The sequence below is a fragment of the Candoia aspera genome, chromosome 3 (genome assembly GCF_035149785.1).
Source record: "Candoia aspera isolate rCanAsp1 chromosome 3, rCanAsp1.hap2, whole genome shotgun sequence".
In the NCBI taxonomy this organism is placed as follows: Eukaryota; Metazoa; Chordata; class Lepidosauria; order Squamata; family Boidae; genus Candoia; species Candoia aspera.
This window is the reverse complement of record NC_086155.1, coordinates 112468627-112492206: the sequence shown is the minus strand read 5'-3', so window position 1 is coordinate 112492206 and position 23580 is coordinate 112468627. Positions and strand designations below refer to the sequence as shown.

At 40.5% G+C, this 23580-nt stretch overlaps 2 protein-coding genes across 3 annotated transcripts in view; both read right to left on the bottom strand.

Moving 5' to 3' along the window:
- RRBP1 (ribosome binding protein 1) overlaps positions 1–8753 on the bottom strand; it is a 76851-nt gene extending 68098 nt beyond the window's left edge. For both annotated transcript variants that reach the window (XM_063298625.1, XM_063298626.1), the window contains exon 1: positions 8081–8753. In XM_063298625.1, coding sequence (XP_063154695.1) covers positions 8081–8753 — 673 coding nt within the window. The remainder of the gene's footprint in view (positions 1–8080) is intronic.
- A 14205-nt stretch (positions 8754–22958) lies between these two features.
- The window catches only part of SNX5 (sorting nexin 5), a 53127-nt gene continuing 52505 nt past the window's right edge, over positions 22959–23580 (bottom strand). The window contains exon 13 of the mRNA XM_063298624.1: positions 22959–23532. Within this exon, the coding sequence (XP_063154694.1) occupies positions 23482–23532 (51 nt within the window). The 3' untranslated portion in view covers positions 22959–23481. The remainder of the gene's footprint in view (positions 23533–23580) is intronic.

Sequence of the window (23580 nt, the reverse complement as noted above, 5' to 3'; positions counted from 1 at the left end):
AGTCTGCGCTGGAACACTTCTGGGGCAGGGCTAATGCCCATTGGCTTCCGTAGCCATCGATATCTGCCAAAAGGAGTTGCAAAGATGGTCATGTAGCTGGATTTTTTATCCAGTTGTATGTGCCAGAATCCATTCTTTACATCAAATACTGAAAAGACCTTGGCATGTGATACATCACATAGTACATCCTCAATAGTGGGCAAAGGATAATAGCTGTGTTTTAATGCCTTGTTTAGCGGTTTCGGGTCAATATAAATGTGCAGTTTTCCCAACTGCTTCCAGACAACGACCAAACTGCTAATCCAGTCTGTGCTGGTCTCTACCAGAGCGATTATGCCTTTCGCCTGAAGACTTGCCAGTTCTTTCTTCAGTGGTTCTACTAGTGCTCTAGGTACTCTCCTAGTGGGGTTCTTTACTGGCTCTATACTGAGGTCTACCTCCAGTCTCAGAGTTCCTGCCAACTGTCCTTCACCTTCGAAAACATCTCTGTACCCATTTAGTATAGCTTCCATAGTCCAGGCTCTGGGCCAGTTTTCATCTCTGGTTTCCACTGCCTGCAGGATACTGTCATGGCGCACCTGAATCAGCTGCATGGCCTGAACTGCTGTGCTTCCCAGCAGTGGTCTGTGGCCTTCTCCCCGGATAATGATGAATTCCAGGGGATACAGTTTATTGTTCTTTGGATTGTGGGTCTTTAGCCTACATTTTCCCACAGGCTTCAGGATACTCTTGTTATACATAATGAGTGATTGGCCACATGGTTTGATGTCCATCTCACTATCCACCATGGCTGGTGGCAACACATTGCAGGTAGCTCCACAGTCCAGTTGGTGATGAACTAACAGCATCATAGCAAACAAGGCTCACAGCATCATAGCAAACAAGGTATGTTTCTTTCATCCCAATATTCCCCACCATGTGGACATCATGTTCCATGGGTCCTAAACTGTGGGTTAGCACATCCTCATAGTCCTCTGCCTCAACCCCGTCATCCTGTATTGTTCTCACTGCCAGTCTATACGTTCTCTTCACCCCCTTGCACTGGCTTTGGAAATGATTATACACATCCCTTGCATTTCTGTCCATATGCTGAACATTGTTCTTTTTTCTTTTCATGGTGTTTTCCACAATATATGCATTGGATCCTCGGTAATTGGCCCCGATGTTGACTGTCCTGCTTCTTGTAGGGGACAGACTGGTGGTGGACCACATGCACTTGCACCTCCTGTATGCCTTCTGGTGTCCTGAGACAGTTCTTTGCTGCTTCTGCTGCTCTCCCCAGTTCCAGACACTGAGCCAACGTCAGATCAGGCTCCTGCAACAGTCTTTCCCAGAGATGCAAATCCATAGTCACACAGACAATTCTGTCTCTGATGAGGGAGTCTCTGATTGCCCCAAAATTACAGGTTGCTGCCAGAATCCTTAGTGCAGTAACATAGGCATCTAGCCTTTCTTCAGTACCCTGCTGTCTCATAAAGAACTCGTAGCGTTCCATTGTTTCATTTTATTTGGGTACGCAGTAGTCCTCCAGACCCTGTAAGAGCTGCTGCAACGTGTTAGTAGGACCAAACCCGAACAAGTTGCAGATTTCCTGCCCTTTTTTTGCCAAACAAATAATGTAGGCGTTTTACTTCCCTCTCGTCTTTGTCTGTAAAGGCAAGGTCCCAGTACAGTGCAAACTCCTCTTTCCAAAGCTGCCACGCTTGAGCAAGGTTGGGAGCATTGAAATCCAGTGGCGCAGGGGGCTGCAAGCCATGCTCCATGCTTCCTGAAGTTGTTTCTTTGTTTGGCGCTTGCCGCTGTGCTAATCCTCCAAAGTAGGTTCAGTTGTTAACTTCTGACACCATGTTTCAAAGTCTCTTCCAATAATAACGAGTCGGAGGTTCATTTATCCTAAATGTCTTTATTATCTAACAACACCCACATACAGCCTCCTGTTCTAACTACCTGTTGAATAAACGAACTACTTCTGTACTTCCTAGCAGAGGGTGTGCCTCCTCAGTCTCAGTCCATCCTCTGTGTTACCAACTTTGTCCTCCTGACTCTAACACTTAGTTCTACCTATTGATACAGGAGGGGTACTTTTTGTAATCAGCTGAAGCAGGGAGGGTCTTAAAATTGACTTGAAAGGAAGCTGAGTTTTGATAGGATTGCCGCATTGCTGAAACAATCTGATCTCTATCTCCCATTTCCTTTAAACTTCTGCAGATGGCTGCTGAACACTGAGTACAACTGTAGTATTCTGAAATATGGATGTCCTTATACTTCGTAAAATTCTCTCTTATCCCTAATAAGGGATCAAATAAGCCACCAGAACCTTTGGTTTATCTAGTGATGGGCCAATAAGGGCTTATTTGCATAACAAGCAGGACTTCAATCTTTTTACTAAAAAATGATGGAAGTGTTAAGAGAGTTCCCTGAATTATTTATTATAAGGAATTCCAAGAAATTACATAAAAAGATAAATGTAATTTGCTATTTATTTTACTGCAATAGAAGATAATTTATCTGTCTTGTCCAGAGATATGAAGTTCAATAGCTAACATCTTGCCTATCTGATTGATTAACTGAATGACTGATAGATTGATTGATCGATTGATTTAAAAGACTTGTACAGTCACCCATTTTAGAACCACAACTCTGGGCGGCTCAGAAGAGTTATATAAAACCAAACATTATAAAAAAAAGATAAAAGCAAAAAAAAACACCCAAAACAATACAATACAAACAGAAACAAAGAAAGCTGGTGCCACAACCATTCTTCTTTGACGCAACCAACAGCACTATTTTCCAGCTCTGACTTCACCCTATCCCAATGCTTGGGGAAAAGCTAGCTCTTTACAGCTTTCTGGAAGGTTAAGAGGGTGGGGGCTTGCTGAATCACTAACATTATTTATCTTTCAAATGTTACATATCTTTTCTATATATATTAGTCTGAACTTCAACATATAAATGAATGGCCAATTATTAATTCTTCAGAAATCTCTGACATCTATTCACTTTTTAACAATCTTAATTTGATGACTATTTTGGAGAAGTCAATGCTAGTATAATATTCTGGCAATTCAGGGAAAGGTGGATAGCATTCAACTGAGCAGGTGGCAGCCATCAGTTTCACATGATCTTTTCAGTCCATATATTAAAAAATGTCCAGATGTCATTATAATATTATCACTCTGATATCATAACTCTGAGAATTACCCTTCTCTGAACTTAGGATAATGGAAGGATGCCCCAAGCCTCTCACGCACAGACATATCTTAAAGCTCATTCCATGTATATAAACCATACAATTGGAATGCATCATTTTCAAACCCCAGGTCCCTGCAAGAATTCAAATCAAAGCATCTGTTTGCTTGCCCATAAAAAATGAACTTTTTTTCTATTTTAATTTAAAAAATGAACGTTTCTATATTTAAAAATCAGGTTTGAGCTTAATTCCATGCATCCACACTCTATTCTAGATGAGGGCCTAGGTCAACAACTTTAAGAATTCTGTTTTTCAGTAATGGGCTCTAGAAAATCTCAAAAGATCTGGACAGTAAGAAATATATTTCCATAAGGGACCTCAGACTCTACTTCAGCTTCAGTTATTATGCTCATGGCATTGGAACCTGAACCTGAATGCATTAAATGCATTAACCATTAAAACATGTATTCCCTCACTCTTTCCATGCTGAGGTTCACTGAAATGAGAAGACTCAGATCCAATCAAGCCTATACACACTGAAAATTATATCTATATTCATTATTGGAATATTATCTTCCAGGATGATTTACAGCAAGAATAAAACAAATCAAATAAACCCCATAAAAATAAAGTAGAATTAAAATTATATTAACAAAGTGCTCTTATATAAGGGAGGCAGTCTTATCTCTGTAGAGAGTGTTTCTTTATTGCATCTCTAACTTGGAGAAAGCGCCCAGTGTGATAGTAGCCTTCTTCACCTCAGATGATATAGTGCCCATAGAAGGCCTTCCACTGAAAACAGTAATGCAGGGATTGTGAACTTTTAATATCAGAACAGAAGAGTCCTGTTATGATCTTCTCCCTCTTGCACTTCTCCCTCAGTCTTCCTACTACCAGGAGGCTGACATAGAGAGTGCCCCTTAATGGTGAAGGCTGGGCCTTGGTCTGTATTATTATCTGTAACTATAATTAGAACAGGAATTAAACTGCATCAGTAGACACCCCCCCCCCAACAATTCTGATCTTAAGGTACACACAAGACAAACTCAATCAATAGATATATATTTCCAAGTCACAGAAAGTAAACATTTCACTGTGTTTTGCATTGTTTGACCCATTTTAAGTACAGTTTCAAGTTCCCACATCACATTTTAAGAAAAATTCTGTGAAATTGGAACTGATACACAGAAGGGCTCTAAGAACAATCAGTGCCTGGAAACTATATCTTTAAAAAAGGGACTGAAACTCGAGGGTAAGTTTTAGCTTTGAGAAAACTATGACTGTGGGGAATATAACACTGAATTCCTATTTATTGGATGTGTTCAAACAGAAATGGGATGCTTTTATTTGGATTTCTGCACAGAGAATGAACTTTGGCTCACTTGCCGATATGGCCAACTCTATGATTCTCCCACATTTTGATAAGATTCCTAGTTAGGGTTAGGATGACGTTCTTCTATCCCACACACATGTGACATACATACAGGTCATGAACCCAGCACACTTGGCAAAATATACTGTGCTAAAAAATTAAATAAAGAATTTCACTTTAGTTTTCAAATCAATTAAGAAAATATAAAAGTACCACCAGGAAATGAAACAATTGGCATCTACCAATCTGTAGCATGAAGAAGCTTCTTGTGCCCCAGCACAAGAACTTGCCACTGTCTCAGTCATCCCTTCCCTTCCTATGGCTACAGCTGCAATCCATTGCTCCTGCCGAAGTCCCTGCAAGAGATACCAAATGACTGGATCCACCCTACCAATAGTTTCTATGATTCCTGGGCTCTTTCTGACTAAAACTGCTTGGTGGAACTGGTTGGTGGAACTCTCAGGAAGCTGATTCACTTGTGGTGCTGCTAGTCAAACTGGAAGCAGGCAGCACAGGCTCCTGAAGGCAGAACACTAGAGAGCCATGCCATCTTAGTACACTAAAAGTAATTTTTTAAAAGGAACTTTCCTGGCATCCAATGCAGGATGTAGCTTCAGGTTAATGAACATGTAAAAATCAAACATTTTTAAAAATCTATATATCTTTTTGCATTATATTCACTAGGGTGCCCTCTCCTCCTAGTACACAGCTATGAGCTCTGCTTCCAAAACATTGCACAGAAGAAATATGCACACATCAGTACTAATAATTAAAGGGATTTTGTCAGTGGATCCCCCCACCCTTTGATTTCACTGATTCAGGATCAGGTGTCTAAAGCCTCCGGTAGATGTGTGAACCAGAAAGCATACCTGAAAATGACCTCTTGCACAAAATTCATATAAAGAAATTGAAATGAACAAACAGCAAAACTGTACACAGCTAGCTGCCTCAGTGCTAAGCAGCATAAAAATAGTCAAACCTCTTTCAAACCCCTTGAGAGAGAAATATCACAGATTAGCAGTTGGAAGAAGAAATTTTAAAAGAGCTTAATATAACACAGTACATAGCTGTTCCAATACCAACAAATTAAAGAGTAGCTATTTAATTTTCTCTAGAACTATCATCCCTTCTGTTCAAAGGTTCAACAGCATGCCTTATTGCTTGCAGTAGGACACACAAGCTGCACCAATGCGCTCTATTATTGAACCTCCAACCTAACTGGACTAAACCTTGCCAATACCCTCCCTATTTGGTATCTATATATTATTTCGGCTTTTCATCGACCTTTCACCAACAACCCTTCAGTAGACACCAACTCAGGTGAAGGCCTTGCTTACATGAAACCAGGGATCGAAGAAAAACAAACAAACAAAAAGACTTCCCCTGTTTTTCACATGCATTTTGAGTTTTTAAAAGTTTATTTTAACAAGTTTTACAGAAATACAAAAAAAGGAAAAAACAGAAAGAGAAATATATGAAAAACAACAGAAAAACCAACAACCCACTTGACAGAAAAGAAAAAAAAGGAGGAGGGAAACTATCTATCTATCTATTCATCAAATGTCAAATCGGTTTTTTAAATCTACATTTTAAAAAAATGATTCTCTAACATTACAAAATGCCATAAAATCTATGTCAAAGAAGAACACTGTCATTTTTTGATTAGATAGGAACTTTCACTACATGAAGGTATATAAAAAGAGAACAAGGGAATAGGAGCCTTATTCCTCATCTCTCCAGCATCTTTTAAAAACATGTATTTGTTTGATAGCACTCTCTCCATGAGATTAGGATTTCATGGATGCCCACTATCTTATCTAGAATCTACAACCCCAACCTCTACCATATTACTAACTAATCCTCAGGATCTCCTTGCTGTGAGGTGATTTGAGGAGGATCTAGAAACCTCCATTCCATGCACTGATTTATGAGGTTGCTCTTTAAACTGACATCTAGGATCCCTGCTAATGGAACCTCCATAGTGGGCCCTTCCATTTCAGCCATCTAGATTTTTAATCCCTCTTTTTTTACAGCTGATTACTGCAGGTCCCCAACTAGGGTCTGTGTCACGCAGGGCAAACATGGATTCTGTGCCCATTTTGTTGCCCCCCCAGCACTCATTTTGGCACCCCCCCAGTGCAGCGCCCAGGGCACATGCCCTGCTTGCCCCCCCCCCTCCAGTTGCAGCCCTGGATTGCTGTACCCAACTTACAGTAGATTCCTTCCCTTGGAGTTTCTGATCCTTTCAAATAGGATCGGGCTTATTTCTCAATACTATTTCCTTTCCAAATTCAGTGGTTTGAAAAAAAGAATTTCAGACTGACATCCTCACAATGCCCCCGTACCCAAGGCCTCTTAGGAAGAAATCACTGGCAAATTAAATTTCTGAAAAGAAAACACTGACAAAAAATTCCCCTTCCCTCCTTTATACCTCCAATTCACTTAGTCACTTGGGGTTATCACCTCTAATTCCCTCTTTCATCCTTGAACTTTTCTAAGAGCTAAAACAAAGGAGTGCTTACTGTATTTAATTTAAATTGTAACAGCACACCCTTCCTTCTTTTTAGAAGCAGGGGGAAAAAACAACCAATCCAATCAACAAAAAAAGTGCTTCAGTATCAGAAAAAAATCATCTGAGGTTAGTTCTGGTATCCAAAGGCACATTCAATCTGAATACTAATGTACTGAAGACCAAGCTGGTTGTGTTTGAGAGGGAAAATTGAGTAAACAAATAGAGGAAAGAGAGTAATTTGTGTTTGGCAGAATGTTTACTGAAGACAGGAAAATAGAAAAAAATTAAGGTGGGCAAAAAGCTTCTTCCAACTGGTAAAAAGTTAACTGACAGTATTTAGTATGTTGCAAGGAATAAATATTTGTCAAGAGAAACATTACATTATTTCCAGGTGTAATTCAAATTGCTACATATAAGAGCATGCTTCTGGCTACCACATTATATGGAAATGAGAGTTAGATATATCAGGTAATACATACAAGCAAATTGAATGCAGTATAAATAGGTCATTTAAGAAGAGACTTATGGTAAAGCAAGAAGAGATAGGGACAAGCATGAATAGGTGCTGAATAAATGTGAATTAAATATAAAAGTGAATGGCCGGTACAAAAGAAGTATGTTGAGGAAGTTTGGCCATATAAGAACAGGAATCAAATCACAAAACAAAGGAAGTAAACGGATTGAAAGGAAGGGGAAGATCAGGAAAATTGTTGCTGGATGTTGTTGATGAGATCCTCAAAAAGAGAAAAGTGAGAAATTTAAGGGAAAAAAAGGAACGTATGAATTGGTATAGGGACATGGTAGAAATGAGGATGGAAAAATATGGAGAGCTAAAATGAATGGTGGCTGCCTCTTGGTTAGGGAATTCTCTTACCCTGCTAAAATATTGTTAACAGCGGGTTTTGATCTACAATCATACATAAATAAAAAATATAAAACTGAGTAACTCATACATATGTAGATATTCTGTCTATAAGCTTTAATATATTTGCAGCAACTGACTTACTTGAGTCTCTCTTCTTTTTAGCAGTAGTTTTCTTTTTAGACTCTCTATCGAGTTTCAATTCTTCTTGGTTTCTAAGATCTTCTGATGTTTTGACAGTCACCAAGTTAATAAATGGGCTGTGCTGCTGAGATCTCAATGTTGGAAAAGCACTTATTGGTACCTCCTTAGGTTCCCCATCCAAAACCAGATCTTTTGAAGGTGTATTTTCCGGAGAAGAAACTGTGAGGTTAGGAGCTGGCTCCAACTTCTTCTTCTTTTCCTTCTTTTTCTTGTCTTTAGGAGATGGGTCTGACTTTTCTACCTGAGGAGCAGCTGAAACTGATGTAACTGGTAACTGAGAGACTATTGGTTCAATGACCAAAACTGGTTCATGACTAGCATCTTTAAAACCATCAGAAACATCCAATCCCAGATCTGATTCAGGTGTTTTGCCATTAGGTTTTTCCTCCCCCCTTTTCCCCTTTCCCTTCTTTTCCACAGGTTTCTCTTTCTTTTTCTTTTCCATCTTATGCTGACTGGCTTTCTCCAGCTCTTTGCGCTGTTTTGCCACAGCTTCTTCGTAAGTTGTCTCTTTCATAGAAAAGGTGGACACTAGGAATATTCCAATAGCTGAGACAAGCATGAATCCTCCAAAGACCATAATTCCAAGCATCTGAGGGTCATAAAACTCCATTTCTACCACCCGATCTTTGCCTGAAAAACATCAGAGGAAGTTAATGCAATCTATAAGGGTATTCAGTATTTCAGTATTACCTTACAGCCGTGTTTCTTAACCTCAGCAACCTCAGGACTTCAACTCCCAGAATTCCCCAGCCAGCAAGGTTGAGAAACACATAGTATAAACCGATCCATCTCTCTGGGTTCTAAGAAAGAGGTCTTCTCTACGAGAAATCTTTTATTTCGAGATGCAGAAATTGAACCTGGGACTTTCTGCACAAAACTATGCACTCTGCCAGTAAGATAACCTTGCTCCCAAATCTTCAGTGACAGTAACTGTATCCATGATATCAATTAACCTCAAGCAAACAGACTGAAATTTGCTAAACAGAACCAGCCTCAACCCAGCCAAGTACCTGAAATATACTGATTTGCAAAACACAGTATTTTAATTTTTTAGAACACCTAATATGTTGATTAATGTAAAAAAGTTATACCATAAGTTACTATTAAAGTATACAATAAACCTCAGAAATATATATCATGGATCTGTATTAATGAAGCTATTTGTCTAAGATGCAGAGTACTGCAAAGAAACAGAAGAGAGTGTATAAAATCATCATTAAAAGCATCTGTGATGTAAAACATGCTAAATATAAAAGATTGTGAATACAGACCTAGTTTTAAAAAATCCGTAAACATTTTCAGCCATGAACAAATATTTTCTATTGTTTTAAACATATAACTTAAGTTTTTACTATATTCTATATTACTCTATTCCAAATAGAGACAAATAAGTCTCTATTTGGAATAGTGGCACTATCACACTCAACATATGACAGAAAAGAATGGGGTTCTTTTACCTCTTACAGCTTATCACTAAATACAAGGAATAGTGCAAAGAGCAGAAAAAAATAAAGCTCTAACATTATTTGAAGGTTCCTGATTTAAATAAATAACTGCTAAAACAGCAAATTCTAGTGAAATGGCCCCCCAGTTAGGAAGTCTGGGGCAAGACAATAGAGACTTATTAACAATATTACACATCTGTCAAAGTGACTTAATGAAGAATTAAAGCATGCTGTCATGACTATTAACCTTTCAAAGACAAAAACAATTTATCTAGCATAGTAATGCTATTTCACAAACAACAGATGAGGCACTGGAAATGTCAATTCTTCAACAGACTAATTTTAAAAAGATTTTGTTTAATCTGACAGATTTTGTGAAATATGCTGAAGTCACAAGCTAAATCAGGGAATTTGATTGGTAAAACCATTAACCATAAAAGAGTATAGAGTTACTTCTAATAGAACTGTTTGCTGAAACATTTCCAAATACTCAGTAAAATATATGGATATAGAGTGAGTTTATAGGAGTATAATAGTTATTTCTAAAAAGTTACTATTTCCTGAAATACATTCTTGCCTGCTTTGTGAGCAGCAGCACCAAGCATGAAACCTGACACATCAAAAAACTCTCTATATTTTAGAGAAGACATTTCCTTTCCTAAGTCCTTAGTTGAGAAACTCTGAAGAACGAACTATTTCAGAGAATAACTGAATGTGAAAACAGTGGGAATTCATTTCACATTATTCTCATTTACAATTTGAAGGCCTATCTTGAAGGCCTATCTTGCACACCATTAAGGTTCATCTAGAAGAAAGCTCCAAGAGGACTTGGCCAAAGACAAGAAGGGTCTTTGGTAGATAAGAGTTGAATGACAAAGAGATGCTTTGTGTATGTAGAGTGTTGAATTTTTTTTTTTACTAGCTTTTAATTTCCTTCAGAAAAGCTCAAAATAGGGCTTGCTCAGTATGTTCATTTTTCTTATTGGTTGTTGGAGGGCGTGTTTGTTTCCAGGTAACTTTGCAAAAATATGTGTTTTTAAGTTTTTGAAAAGACAGAAAAGCAGACAGTAGCTTTAAAAGGCACTTTTTCCTACATTTAAGGTGCCAATTTTCAAAACTAAACAAAAATAAAACTCTATTAGAACTTTATTTCAAAATAGTGTTTCCTTCAAAATAATGGATTTTCAGTGCAATCAAGACCCACACTTACCAGAGGACAATGGAATCATGGGGAGGGTTAAGTTAACAATTAGGGCTGGCAAGCAGCCTTTCATGATGGGATTAGGTAACCTGTCATATCTGGTAGGGTTTGTGACTTGGTGACATCTACACCACATAGACAAGTTTGCCACCTTGGTTTGACCATTTTTTAAAAGAAAAAGGATAAAAACCTAATAATAGATTCTGAGTGTTTACTTTGATAACATCACTAATTAAAACAACTGATATGCTCCCACCCCATTTCTTCCAGAGTGCTGTGATTACAAATGATTTTTTCCCCCAGCTGCAGAAGAAGAAAGCAAGCAAAGGAATCAACCAAAGTCAGGACAGTAATATTTCGCAGGAAGAAAGCACCCAAAAGAGGCAAGAAAGGGATCGGCAGAGGAGGAGGGGCGGTACATTTCTGGCAGTATAGTTTTTTGTTGACTTAAGCATGGTGGATAGTACTTTAACTCAGGAGTAGGGAAAGTCCTAACCCTGATGGAGCAGAGGGAATATTGATCTGGAAGCTGGAAGTGTGGGGGAGGCACTACCAGCTATCTAAAGTACAGCTCACGGAACTCTCCTCGGCACTCCTCCTACCCTGAGAATTGGACACGTCGTCAGTCCGGCCAGCCGCTTTTGGCAGAGCACGGAGGCTCTTTGCAAGCCAGAGGAAATTTTCGGACTCCCGGAGACCAGGTAGTTGAGCAAGACGAGTGTGCAAGAGTATTTACAAACCTGTTAAAAGCATACTAAATGGAAAGTAAATCCTAAGTGCATTTCGAACTGCAATTAGAAGTTGAAACATGCCTTGCAGACTTCCCTCCCCGCGCGTCCTCGCATTTGTCGGCCTTTAGGATTCCTACAACAACAGTGCGGGCTACTGCTTCAGAAAGCGCGCTGCTGGATCTCAGCGTGGAGCTATTCCCAGGGATACTTTCCCAAGATTACCATGCATCACAAGTCTTTTCAGAAACCTGCCCTCGAGCCGGCCTCAGTGTGGCGGCGGGGGTGGGTGCGTGGCTTAATCCAACATACCAAACCGACAATCCTACTAAAGGTTGTCTTAGGCGCTCCGTTTCTTACATTGGTTTTCCGTCCTCCCAACAGACTCAGCTTCTCAGCTCATCCTTGAAATAAAAATACTTATTCATAAGTCTCCTGGGGAGGGACAGTCTATTTTAATTCATGCGGGAAATGGGTCCCTCTGTGAAGTGAGTCATTTCTCCCTCGGCGAGCCCCCAGATGCACGTTCTTGCCCTTCGGTCCCCACCCTCTGCGCCCCATTAGGTGAAGCTGTGAGCGTCAGGAATTTGAGCTGTCATTTTCGTTTTCGAGAAAGAAAGCAGCACCGGCACCCCGCTGAGACTTGACACGCAACGAGACACGTGGACAAGAGCAGAAGTATCGCTTCTACGCTCGGTTATCCCGCAGCGGAAGGAGGGAGCGCTCTGATTTTTACTGGGGTGGTGAAAGCGCTTTATACCACATTTGGGGCAAGCATGAGCCCCTGCTTCCAAGCTAATCTGCATTACCCACATACCGTAAATAAACGTGGGGCTCCGATCCCAAGCGCCCCAACCTTCTAAAGAAAAACCTGCTCCTTTTTCTACTCACTTCTCACCACTTTGCGGTACCCTGCGCAGCTATCCCAGAAATCTTCCTACTTTGGAAAGGCAGTTACGAGCCCTTGTCCGAATTTTCTTTCGTCCAACTTCTAAGTCTTTGAAAAATAGTCGAAAGCGGCAAAAGAATTCCTTTCCAAAGTAGGTGATCCGAAATTGTCTACCGATTCCCAGAGGGCATCCCCAGCAAGCGTATTGCTTGCGTCGATGTGTTGCTGACTGAAGTCGTGGCACTGTAATTAATGCATTAATCAATGAGCCTTCCCCCAGGGCCGGCGGCGAGCGCTTCCCCGCTCCTCCCCTCGCTGCTTCCAGAGCTTCGGGAGGGCCGTGCGCTGGGCGGGTGTCAAGGCTGCCAATCAAAGGTGTACCAGCCCAGCGAGCAGAAAGCGGAAAAGGTGCCTGGGGGTGGAGGCGTGACAGCCGACGAAGCGGGGAAGAAGGCCCCACACTGCAAGGCGGTCTCTTCTCGGTGGTGTTGGAGGAGGGGGGTGACGGCAAACAAAAGGAAAATGCCTGCATAGCAAGAGCAGTGCTGCATAGAAGCCTCCTGGTATTACTGCTTCAAAGAAACCTTGAGCAAATTCGGTTAACCAAGACAGCTTAATGGAATAGGAAAGGAAGAACAAGAACGTCTAGAGCAGTGTTTCTCAACCTCAGCAACTTCAAGATGTGTGGACTTCAACTCCCAGAATTCCCCAGCCAGCATACTTAATATTGCCAAGTTTGAAAAACACTGGCCTAGAGCTACAACGGATGCTGAGAATTAGCGCTGACACAACTGGCCTCATTGAAGTCAATGTGAGCTAAGATTTTGAAAGGAAATGGAATGTGCCACATGAAATAATGATAGAATCGGTTCTGTTGCTGCTTCTGCTGTATTAGTAGTAAAAGGGGGAAAGGAAAGCCCCAAGTAGAAGAGCTGGCATGGGATCAGAATTGTTTGTTTATCAAATTTCATCACTGCCCATCTTCCCCAAAAGAGATTGCCCCCAGGAACAGAAGACACACAAAATAAGTAGGAATCACTAGATTATGTGCTTAATAAACAGAACCAGTAGGTTTTGTAAATCCTGCAGAGTGTGAAAGATGAACCCTTTTGAAATAAAACCAATGAATCAGTCATATAGATCAAAATGTCCTTCTCTGTTAAAATGTGGATATTGGGAAAGTTATTAATGGTATTACATGCTTTGCTTTATAATATAAATCTATTTTTGGTCATAAGTAATCCTACTAGAAGTCATTTTACAACCAATGTGCACAACAGTGAAAGCGTGCAGAATGAATGCTTTCAAAAAGTATTGTCATAAATATTCATATCTATGTTTGTCCTAATTTACTCAATCATGAATTGGTATCTAGATTTATGGTCAGTAGCAAAACTGAGCAACTTGGAATGTATAATGCTCTTTGGGGCATTCTGATAACATAAATTGTATGGGTTTTATGCTTACCCATTGAATGAAAGATTACCCCCAGAGATTTAAGGCATATCATGTACTCTATATACTCTTCTTTAACAATTTAGGTAAGCCTTTTCACCCTTCTAGAGAAAATCAGAATCTTTAATTAAAATTTATTTGCAATTGTTGTTCACTACAAAAAGAATTATGATCTGCAGTGCCTCACTCCTATCAGTGAATGGGAAATAATAATTACATTATCAGAATATATCAATAATGCTATGTGCCTGTGTGTGATTTTAAATGGATGAAATTCCATTTTAGCTAAACATTCAACTACTCAGTTGATATAAACGTTAAATAGAAAAGGTCAAAGACACATCCATGTTTAACCTCTTTCATAATAGTAGGCATGAGTTCTGACAAATGATCTGCTGAGGTACATCTTAGTTTAAGACAGCATTCGTATTGAGTTTGTATAGTTTGTATCTAGGGATCTGATGGAAGACTTAATGTCATGAGTTCTGATGGTGAGCAGGAGGGGGCCCCTATCCAGGGGGGAAAACGCATGCGTAGTACTGAGGAGTTAAGCAGCCACTCAAAGAGACACAGATCAGACCCGCCTTACCTTTTGGGGTTTATCTGTCTGGGTTTTCCCACGCTTCTTCAGTTTGTTAGGATTTTCTGTCTAATGTAGCAGTAATAAAACACTAGAGACCTATTCCTTGTCTCAGCGTGGTTCCTGACTGTTAGGACACTTAAATTTGATAAACATTGCATATAGAGTAGACTTTGGCTTTACCTACATTTCTTCACTAGATAACTTAATTGATCAAATGTATTATGTCAGACTCTGAAGCTGGTTTATTTCTTAGCTATGTTGTTTTCTGAGTCCAGCCAGTATGATGGTTTCCTGTCTAGATGTCTGGCATAGATTTTACTGATTGTGCTTAGTAGAGTAGTTGGGTGATAAATGGCAGGATGTCTCTGTTGCCTTTCTTAAACATAGGAATAATTATTGCTGGAGGAGGAACTTTCCTAAGTGCTTACTAAAGTACACCTGCTACATTGCTACTGGAATATGTTGTGGTGGTTCAGTGTTCAAAACCAATCTCCAAAAATCAATTGTTGCTATTAATGTTATTAATTGATCAGTTTTTATAGTTTACCCAATCAAGGCCTCTGGCAGATTAAAACAAAGTAAAAATGACTATTTGGTTTTATATGGGAGAGCCAGTTTGGTTAAGGCATCAGGCTGGAAACTGGGAGACTGAGTTCTAGTACCACCTCAGGGCCAAATCCAGCTGGGTGACCTTGGGCCAGTCATTCACTCTCAGCCCTAGGAAGGAGGCAATGGCAAACCACGTCTGAAAAGCCTTGCCAAGAAAACTGCAGGGACTTGTCCAGGCAGTTGCTAGGAGTCAATGCTGACTCAAATGCATCAATCAATCTTTGGTGAATATTTATTTATTTATTTAATTTTTATCCCACCTTTATTATTTGCCAGTTCTGCAAGTCTTTATGAGTGAAAGCAGCCTCCAAGCTCAGCTGAGTAGCTTGTAACAAAAATGAGGGTGGAGCATCCTTGTAAATTGTTCTTGATCTGCTGTCATAGTAATTAACATTACGAGCAATTTGGTTGTAGAGAGCCACTTTGGTGTAGTGGTGAAAGTGTTGGCCTAGAAGCCAGGAGGCTGTGAGTTCTGGGCCGCACTTTGGCTTGAGAGCCGGCTGGGTGGCTTTGGGCCAGTCAGTCTCTTTCAGCCTAACAATGTTGTTGTTGTAAAAAAATAGGAGTATTATGTATATTTGCTGGCTTGAGTTGACCAGAAAATAAATAGGTGGGATAAAAATATAATGATAGAACAGATTGCTGATGGTGCATTTTTAGCTTCTCCAAATTATGCATGTACTTGGTTTGTTCACTCTCTGAAGAATCATGAATGAGTTAATAAAAATGTCATCCTCTGCTTGCCCCTGGTTGTTGTGGAGGAATGTTTATCTAAGTTGTCCTTGACAGAACTGATGATTTTCCATTTTGTTTAACTTGCTTACATCCCTAGGCCACTTATGCCCATTATGTTTTATGCCTTCACACTTGGACAGTTGGCTGTGAAGGCTGACTTTTGAGTAAATGTGAGAAATTAGGGCAGAGAAGGGGGAGAATCCTGAAAGACATGGAATACAGTAGTGCTCTTCGAAATATTTGCAGATACACTGCTGGAGGGATGGTGGATATTTGAAAGCAAGCATGATCCTTCCTTTCCTGTAACAAGGAGGGTACTACTCCATTACGTTTAAATCTGAATGACATATTTGCTAATGCATCATCTGCAACAGAACAGCAAAATGACTACAAAATTCCCATCTTTCTTTTTTGATGCTATTATTTGCTATCTGAAGAATTATTTTCAGCTAAAGACAGCACAAGTTTAAGGCTGTTGTTCCTTGGAGTAGGTAATGTGTTCATGTCTATCATCCTTTCTCCTCTTTCCTCTTATTTACTTTTTGTTCCCAGGAGTTCTCTGGTACTACTATACTGTATTAATTTTAAACCTTCAGTCCGACTTTTATCCTGTTTGCTTAGAAGGCCTTTTGCAAAGGAGTTGCTGAGTTTCTTTAGTTCATCATTTGGTTGTGCATCAGTTATTTAAAAATGGAGATGTCATTAAATATAAATATTGATTTGTTATAAAATGTGTTAGGAATGTACTCCCAGTATTTATTCTGGGATGGCATTTGGCATTCGTCTACAGCACTAGATTGGTTAATATAGTCTCTCAGTGTCAGATAAGAAAGTGAGCATATAAAATGTAGTAGTAATAGAGAGAAAAGTTCAATTATTGAGTCACTTATTGGGATTCTGATAGTCATTAAAGTGTCAGTTTTGAATTTTGTGACTGTGGTGAAGGCATATAAACTGTGGTTTGTTCTGGGTGAAGACTCACAAACTGAACATGAATCAATAGTCTGATGCAGCTGCAAGGAAAAAAAAGCAAATGTAATCCTGTCACATCAACCAAAGTATAATGTCAAAATCAGAAGTTGTGCCTCTTTATTCATCATTGGTCAGACTACACCTAGAACTATGCCCAGTTTTGGGTATTGCATTTTAGAAAAAACATTGACAACATGGAACATGTCCAGAAGAGAGCATCCAAGATAGTAGGGGGTCCAGAAGGAAAAGAAAATGAGGAATAGTTGAAGGTGCTAGGTATGTTTAGTCTGGAGAAAACTGCAGGGAGACATGACAGTTTTTTCAGGTTTCTGAAGGGCTGTCATGTAGAAGATGGAGCGGAAATGTTCAGAGTTGGTCCCGAAGAGAAGAAACAACATACTTAAATTACAATGAAGCAGATTTCACTTGAACAATCACACAGAAACACAAATCCTAATGTTGAGAGCTGTTCAGCAGTGGAATAGATTTCCCTTTCTGCTTGAGTGTCAGGGTCAGCCTCGCTCCGAATAAGACACGGACTCACTTAATAGGGATTAAGGATTTCCAGTTTATTGGAACGGTATGCTTGACAGAACGAAAAACGGGAATGGAGGCGTGGGGGCATGGTGTCCTGTTTTATACCCCCTTGCCCTCCGCCCTCTATTGTCCCCGTTCCCCTGACCGGACGGGAGATTTAGATGTTGATGGGATTTGTGATGGTTGTTTGGGCGTTTTCCCGGCTGCCGTCTTTGTCCTATGGGTGCAGGTGCGTCCTCCGGGGCACAAGGCGTGAGTCCTTCTGTGTCTTCGATGCTTATCTGAATTACCTTGTGATGTCCTTCTATGAAGCTGTAGATCAGTTCATGGGTGTGGGTGCTTGGGTGATTAGTTGAGCATTGATTTGATTATATCCTTCCTCTTTTCCTGATGATCATGATCCACGTTGTGAGGCTCTTGTGTGCCTTGCAATGGGGTCATGACATTGAGGTATTTAAATAGCAGTTGAATTGTCACAGTTGGACGTACCAAAGTCCTTGGCTGCCATTCTGGTCGGGCTCCAGGTCACATCTGGGCTGTGCAGCATGCGTCGTGGGGGCTGGCGTGGGTCGTCTCGTCTCCTGGCGTCTGGCGGTGTTGGTGTCCTCTCTCGCCGGGTCTCTTCGTGAGCAGGTCGTCCCATCGACAGGGTGGGAGGGTGGGATGTCGTCCATCTGGTGGGCTCCTGGACCCGGGCTCTCCCGTAGTCGCCGCTCTCCTCTAGGTCGTCCCTCCGTCTCTCCTCCGGGTGCGCCTCCAATCGTCAGGTGGGCTCCTGGGGCCTGGGTCTGCCGTAGTCGCCGTCCGCTGGGTCGTTTCTCCGTGTCTCCGCCGGGTGCGCCTTCGGACCTCCAGTGCCCTCCTCGATGCTGCCGCCGCGGGATTCCTGCGCCGCCGTCAGCTTCTGGAACAGCAGCTGTACTGCCTTCAGCCTCTCCTCCAGCGCGCTTAGCCTCGCCGCTATCCGCGAACTCCTTCAGGTGCGCTCGACTCTCTGCTCACCCTCGACTCCGTCCGCCGTGGATGACGGTCCGTCCCTCGGTTCCTCCGGGGTGCCGGGCGAACCTAGAGAGGATCCCCCCGTCTCGTCCGCAGTGGCCCGTGGGCCACGGGACACCTGGGTGTTTCCCCCCCTTTCCTCTTCCTCCGAGCTGGATCCCACGCTTACCTGGGCGTCGCGCCGCCAGGACCTCAGGCACATCCTGCCCGAGGGGAGGGGAGCTTCGCCGCTGGTTGCTGGGTGGTCATGTCGCCGCACTCCGTTGTTCTCCATACCTAGCTGGGTCCCTCACAAGCTGGCTGGATAGGTGCTAGGTTAAAAAAAATTTCGATTCCCGTTTTTATGTCAGGGTCAGCCTCGCTCTGAATAAGACACGGACTCACTTAATAGGGATTAAGGGTTTCCGGTTTATTGGAACGGTATGCTTGACAGAACGAAAAATGGGAATGGAGGCGTGGGGGCATGGTGTCCTGTTTTATACCCCCTTGCCCTCCGCCCTCTATTGTCCTCGTTCCCCTGACCGGACGGGAGATTTAGATGTTGATGGGATTTGTGATGGTTGTTTGGGCGTTTTCCCAGCTGCCGTCTTTGTCCTATGGGTGCAGGTGCGTCCTCCGGGGCACAAGGCGTGAGTCCTTCTGTGTCTTCGATGCTTATCTGAATTACCTTGTGATGTCCTTCTATGAAGCTGTAGATCAGTTCATGGGTGTGGGTGCTTGGGTGATTAGTTGAGCATTGATTTGATTATATCCTTCCTCTTTTCCTGGTGATCATGATCCATGTTGTGAGGCTCTTGTGTGCCTTGCAATGGGGTCATGACATTGAGGTATTTAAATAGCAGTTGAATTGTCAGTAGTACTAGTAGTTTTTTGTTCTGGGCAAAGGGTAGGACTATATGATTTCTAAGGTCTCTTCCAACTCATGTAGTCTGTTTCTATGAACTACTAAGAATCCTAGGATGAAATTTGGATGGAAGTCTAACCATCTAGAAAAATATCCAGTTTCAATCAGTTCTCCTTCAACTATTATATAATCCACTGCTTTGGTATACAAATAGTGAAAATACTTACGTATTTGCTCTGGAATCAGTGACTCTATTGTATTGATTTCAGAGTACTGTACTGAAAGTTGATCGTTGGAATCTAACAAGAATTCAGAAATGACCTTAGATCTTTTTTTTAAACAATCAACTTCAAAAAAATCTATTAATCAAAATCACAATATCTCCTATTTAAAATTACTCTTACATGTATAGTACTTTCACCATCCTAGCTTTCTGTAATCTTCTATAAAATCTTTTATCTTCTTAAAAATGTGATTTCATTTTAATTAAAAATAAACTTTACTAATATTTAGAAGATCACAAGTAATTAATAATCCATATTACAAGGGCAACTGTGACAAGAAATAAATAGTATTAAAAACAGTGAAGGTAGACAGTGTGCCATATGCTTCTGAAGTATACAAAGTTATAAGATTCCCAGGTTAAAATAAAAAAGGGGAGACAGGAAGAAAAAACAAAAAATGAAAAAGTTAAATAAAATCTAGATTTCACAATGCAGTGGTCAGCTTTTTGCAAGTATCCCAACATCCCGCTACACACTGATAACCTGATCATTGTTATTATTGCACTAACAAATTGGAGAAAACAATTAAAAGAAAAAGGGGTTTTCCTACTACTTTTGACCCATTGAAATATATGCATCTTAAATAAAGCTAGTTATGAAACAAAATAAACAAGGGGGTGTAAAAAAAAAAAAGCAGCCAGCCAGCATTAGCCACTGAAAGAATGCAATTTTAGATCTTTTAATTATATTTTTAAAAGCCTGTACCAGATTAAGAATCAAGAGTTTTTAATCCTTGAAAGAAATTTCACTTGGAACTTGAAACAGTAATATTTTTTTCAAATTCATCAGGGTTATGAATGTATCTCTGAACAGAGACTGACAGTTTACAGACAAAGATAGTTGGGAACCTAGTAAAATAATGAAGATTCTTCTTGTAAGCCCCACAATGATTTTTTTCCTGCAGAATTGGAATTGCTTGGGCTGTATCCCCACAAGTCACAAACATGCTCTGGCAGTGTCTTTTTTCCTGCCGTTACCTTCATCTAAGACTCTAGCTCATGAGACAGGCTTACGTCATCCTTCCTTCAATCAGTATTCAAGAAGTATTTTCCCTCCATTCTGATAGCATCCAAGTGCAGATTCGAAGTGTGTAACTCTAAATCGTTAGGCCTTGTTCTTGGAGGAAAGGGGCCAGAGATCTGCAGTGACTGCAAAGAGCAAATCTCATGCCAGGATAGTTTTCTGCTGACTCAAAGATAGGTGAGTAGCATAACACGGTAGTGTGGAAAGGCTGTTAATGAAATCTGGGAAAAACATAATGTGGAACTTATTCTGTCTTTGTTGACTCATTTCAGTGGATCAATCTTTCTATAGGACTTCATTCTTCATGGCAAACCTGAGAAACTGCACAATGCTGAAGGTTTATCAGCAATACAAAAATGAAAAGCTGCGATGTGATTAATATTTTTGATAGCTAATTGACATTCTTCCAACATAGCTAATGTATCACGTATTAGTGCTCCATAAAAATAAACTACCTGTCCCAGTTGATCTAGAATTCCAACACATAAAGTGGAATAAGATTGTAGGAATGTTACTTTGTCCTGAAGGATATTAAGGTAAAGGTAAAGGTTTCCCTTGACGTAAAGTCCAGTCGTGTCCGACTCTAGGGGGCGGTGCTCATCTCCGTTTCAAAGCCTTGGAGCCGGCGTTGTCATAGACACTTCCGGGTCATGTGGCCAGTATGACTCACGGAACGCCGTTACCTTCCCGCCGAAGCGGTACCAATTAATCTACTCACATTTGCATGTTTTCGAACTGCTTGGTGTGCAGAAGCTGGGACGAGCAACGGGAGCTCACCCCGCCGCGCGGTTTCGAACCGCCGACCTTCCGATCGACAGCTCAGCGGTTTAACCCGCAGCGCCAGCATTCATTAAATTGGTTAGAGATATACTGTGTCAATAATCCTCCCCCCATCTCACAACTGAAGGTTACTATTTTTTTCTGGTGCTTAACAACCATAATACTTCTTTTACTGTATATTCCATACTTGATAATTTTTGTAAGGACAGAAATATTTCTAGCTTCTGCCAAAGCTGTCACTTTACAGGAAAATATGAAACTTTATTGTATACCATCCAAGCAAATAACAATGAATCTAGCAGAGAAACTGATTATGTGGATCAATTTCAATTAGGATTCCAACTGGGATGTGGTACTGCTTTGGTAGAATTGGTGCATAACCTATCCTCAAAACTAGAAGAGACCCTGCTAATTCTCCTGGACTTGGTAGCTTTTGAAACCATGAACCATGATATTTTTCTTGGCTGTCTGGCATAGTTGGGGTTTCTGGGAGTATTTTGCAGTGGTTCTAATCCTCCCTGCCAGAATATATCCAAAAGATGGGAATAGGGAAATTACTATTCAACATCTAGGCTTCTGAGGTATAGTGTCACACAGATTTTATCTTGTCCTGTATACGGTTAACAGCTACATGAAATTGAAGTATCTGTGTATGCTACATGCAGTGTTGTATGTTAATGACTTCCATCTTGATTGCTCCTGCCCATCCAACTCCAAGGAATCAATCAGTACCCTTGAACATTGCCTAAACATTCACATCCTGTTAAGAGCAAACAAGCTGAACTTAATTCAAGACAGACTGATACGTTATTACTAAAAAGAGAACTGAACTTAGGTGTAATGATTGCCTATCCTAATATACATCAGACTCATAAGCAGGAATTCAAAGATATCTGATTTATTAAAGAACAGTATGCAGGATCACAAAGAAAGCTGAGAATGGTGAAAGCGCGGCAAATTCAAACTAAAAACCCTTGGTACAAATGAAATCCCTCCCCCCTTATAATCTTCCCAAGTTCACAATCCCAGGTGCTCCTAACGGTTCCTGATGGTCTGCGGGAAAAGTCCTTGAACAGAGAAAATAACCCAAACACATTCCATTGTCTTGATTCCACATACAGAGCTTGGTACAAGGTTTCACAGCAGCTCCCTCCCAAACAGAAACACGCGTCAGCGCCATGGCATGAGAAATGTTACAATGTTTGAAATACACTGAAACAGTGAACATGACATTAGGGATGGATTGTACTCCACCAGAAAGACCAGGTTAAAGTTTGGGAGCTCTCCCTGATCTCCAGCTATCACTGGATTTGCAAGTGGTGACTGTAGTATGGATAGTATTTGCACAAATACAACTAATACATCAACTTCAGCCTTTTCCTGAGCTAGTTCAGCTTGAATAACATCTTAATTAGTGCAACATGTCTGTGTAAGGCTGCTGTGCTTGAAAAATGCCTGGAAACTCTATTGGTGTAAAATTTATCAGTAAGTTGCTAAACAGGGAAAAATACATAGGAACACATAATGCTTCTATTAAAAGATCTGCATGGCTGACCTATCAGACACAATTTAAAACATTGGTGTTGATTTTTTAAAGCCCTAAAATGCTTAGAACCTAACTGAGAAACCACTTCACCTGCCCAGTTGCTTGTATCAGTAGGAGAGGCTCTTATAAAAATATATATACAATATATATATAGATACCACACACACACACACACACACACACACTTCAAGAACAAGCCAATAATTTATTTTATTTAATGATTTATTAATCCAACCTTTATTTTATATTATCCAGGAAGATACATACTGAATCCAAAATACACCGAAGTGTGAAACTATGAAATGGAATGTTGAAGTATTTTTATATGAAACAGCAAAACCATTTACTGAGATTATTTGCACACATGGCTTCAAATATTTAGGCCATAGTATATAGACACCAAGACAAAGTAATTTTCAAACTTTCCATTACACTCACTCCTTTCCAATGCCGTAACAGTTTATCAATTAACCACAGACACACTGTTCGCTCAGCTTAAGAAATTCACACAGTGTAAGTCACAATTCAAGCAAAATTATATTCAATGCAATATTTATATTGATATTTATATTGTTATTGACAGCCTGGTTAGATGTTTAAGCAAACAAGTTAAAAAAATCCTCCAAGTTAGAGGTCATTATGGCTGTTGAGTGCATTAAAGAAGTATCTTTCCCTCTACCACCTAGAACTGGTCAGATTAAGATGCCTTCAGTTGTTCTTTAACAAGTCAATGCAGCTTTGCACAAGATAAATATTGTTCTGGAAGGCAAAAGAAACAGTTTGGGTTAGGAGATTAAGGTCTTTAAA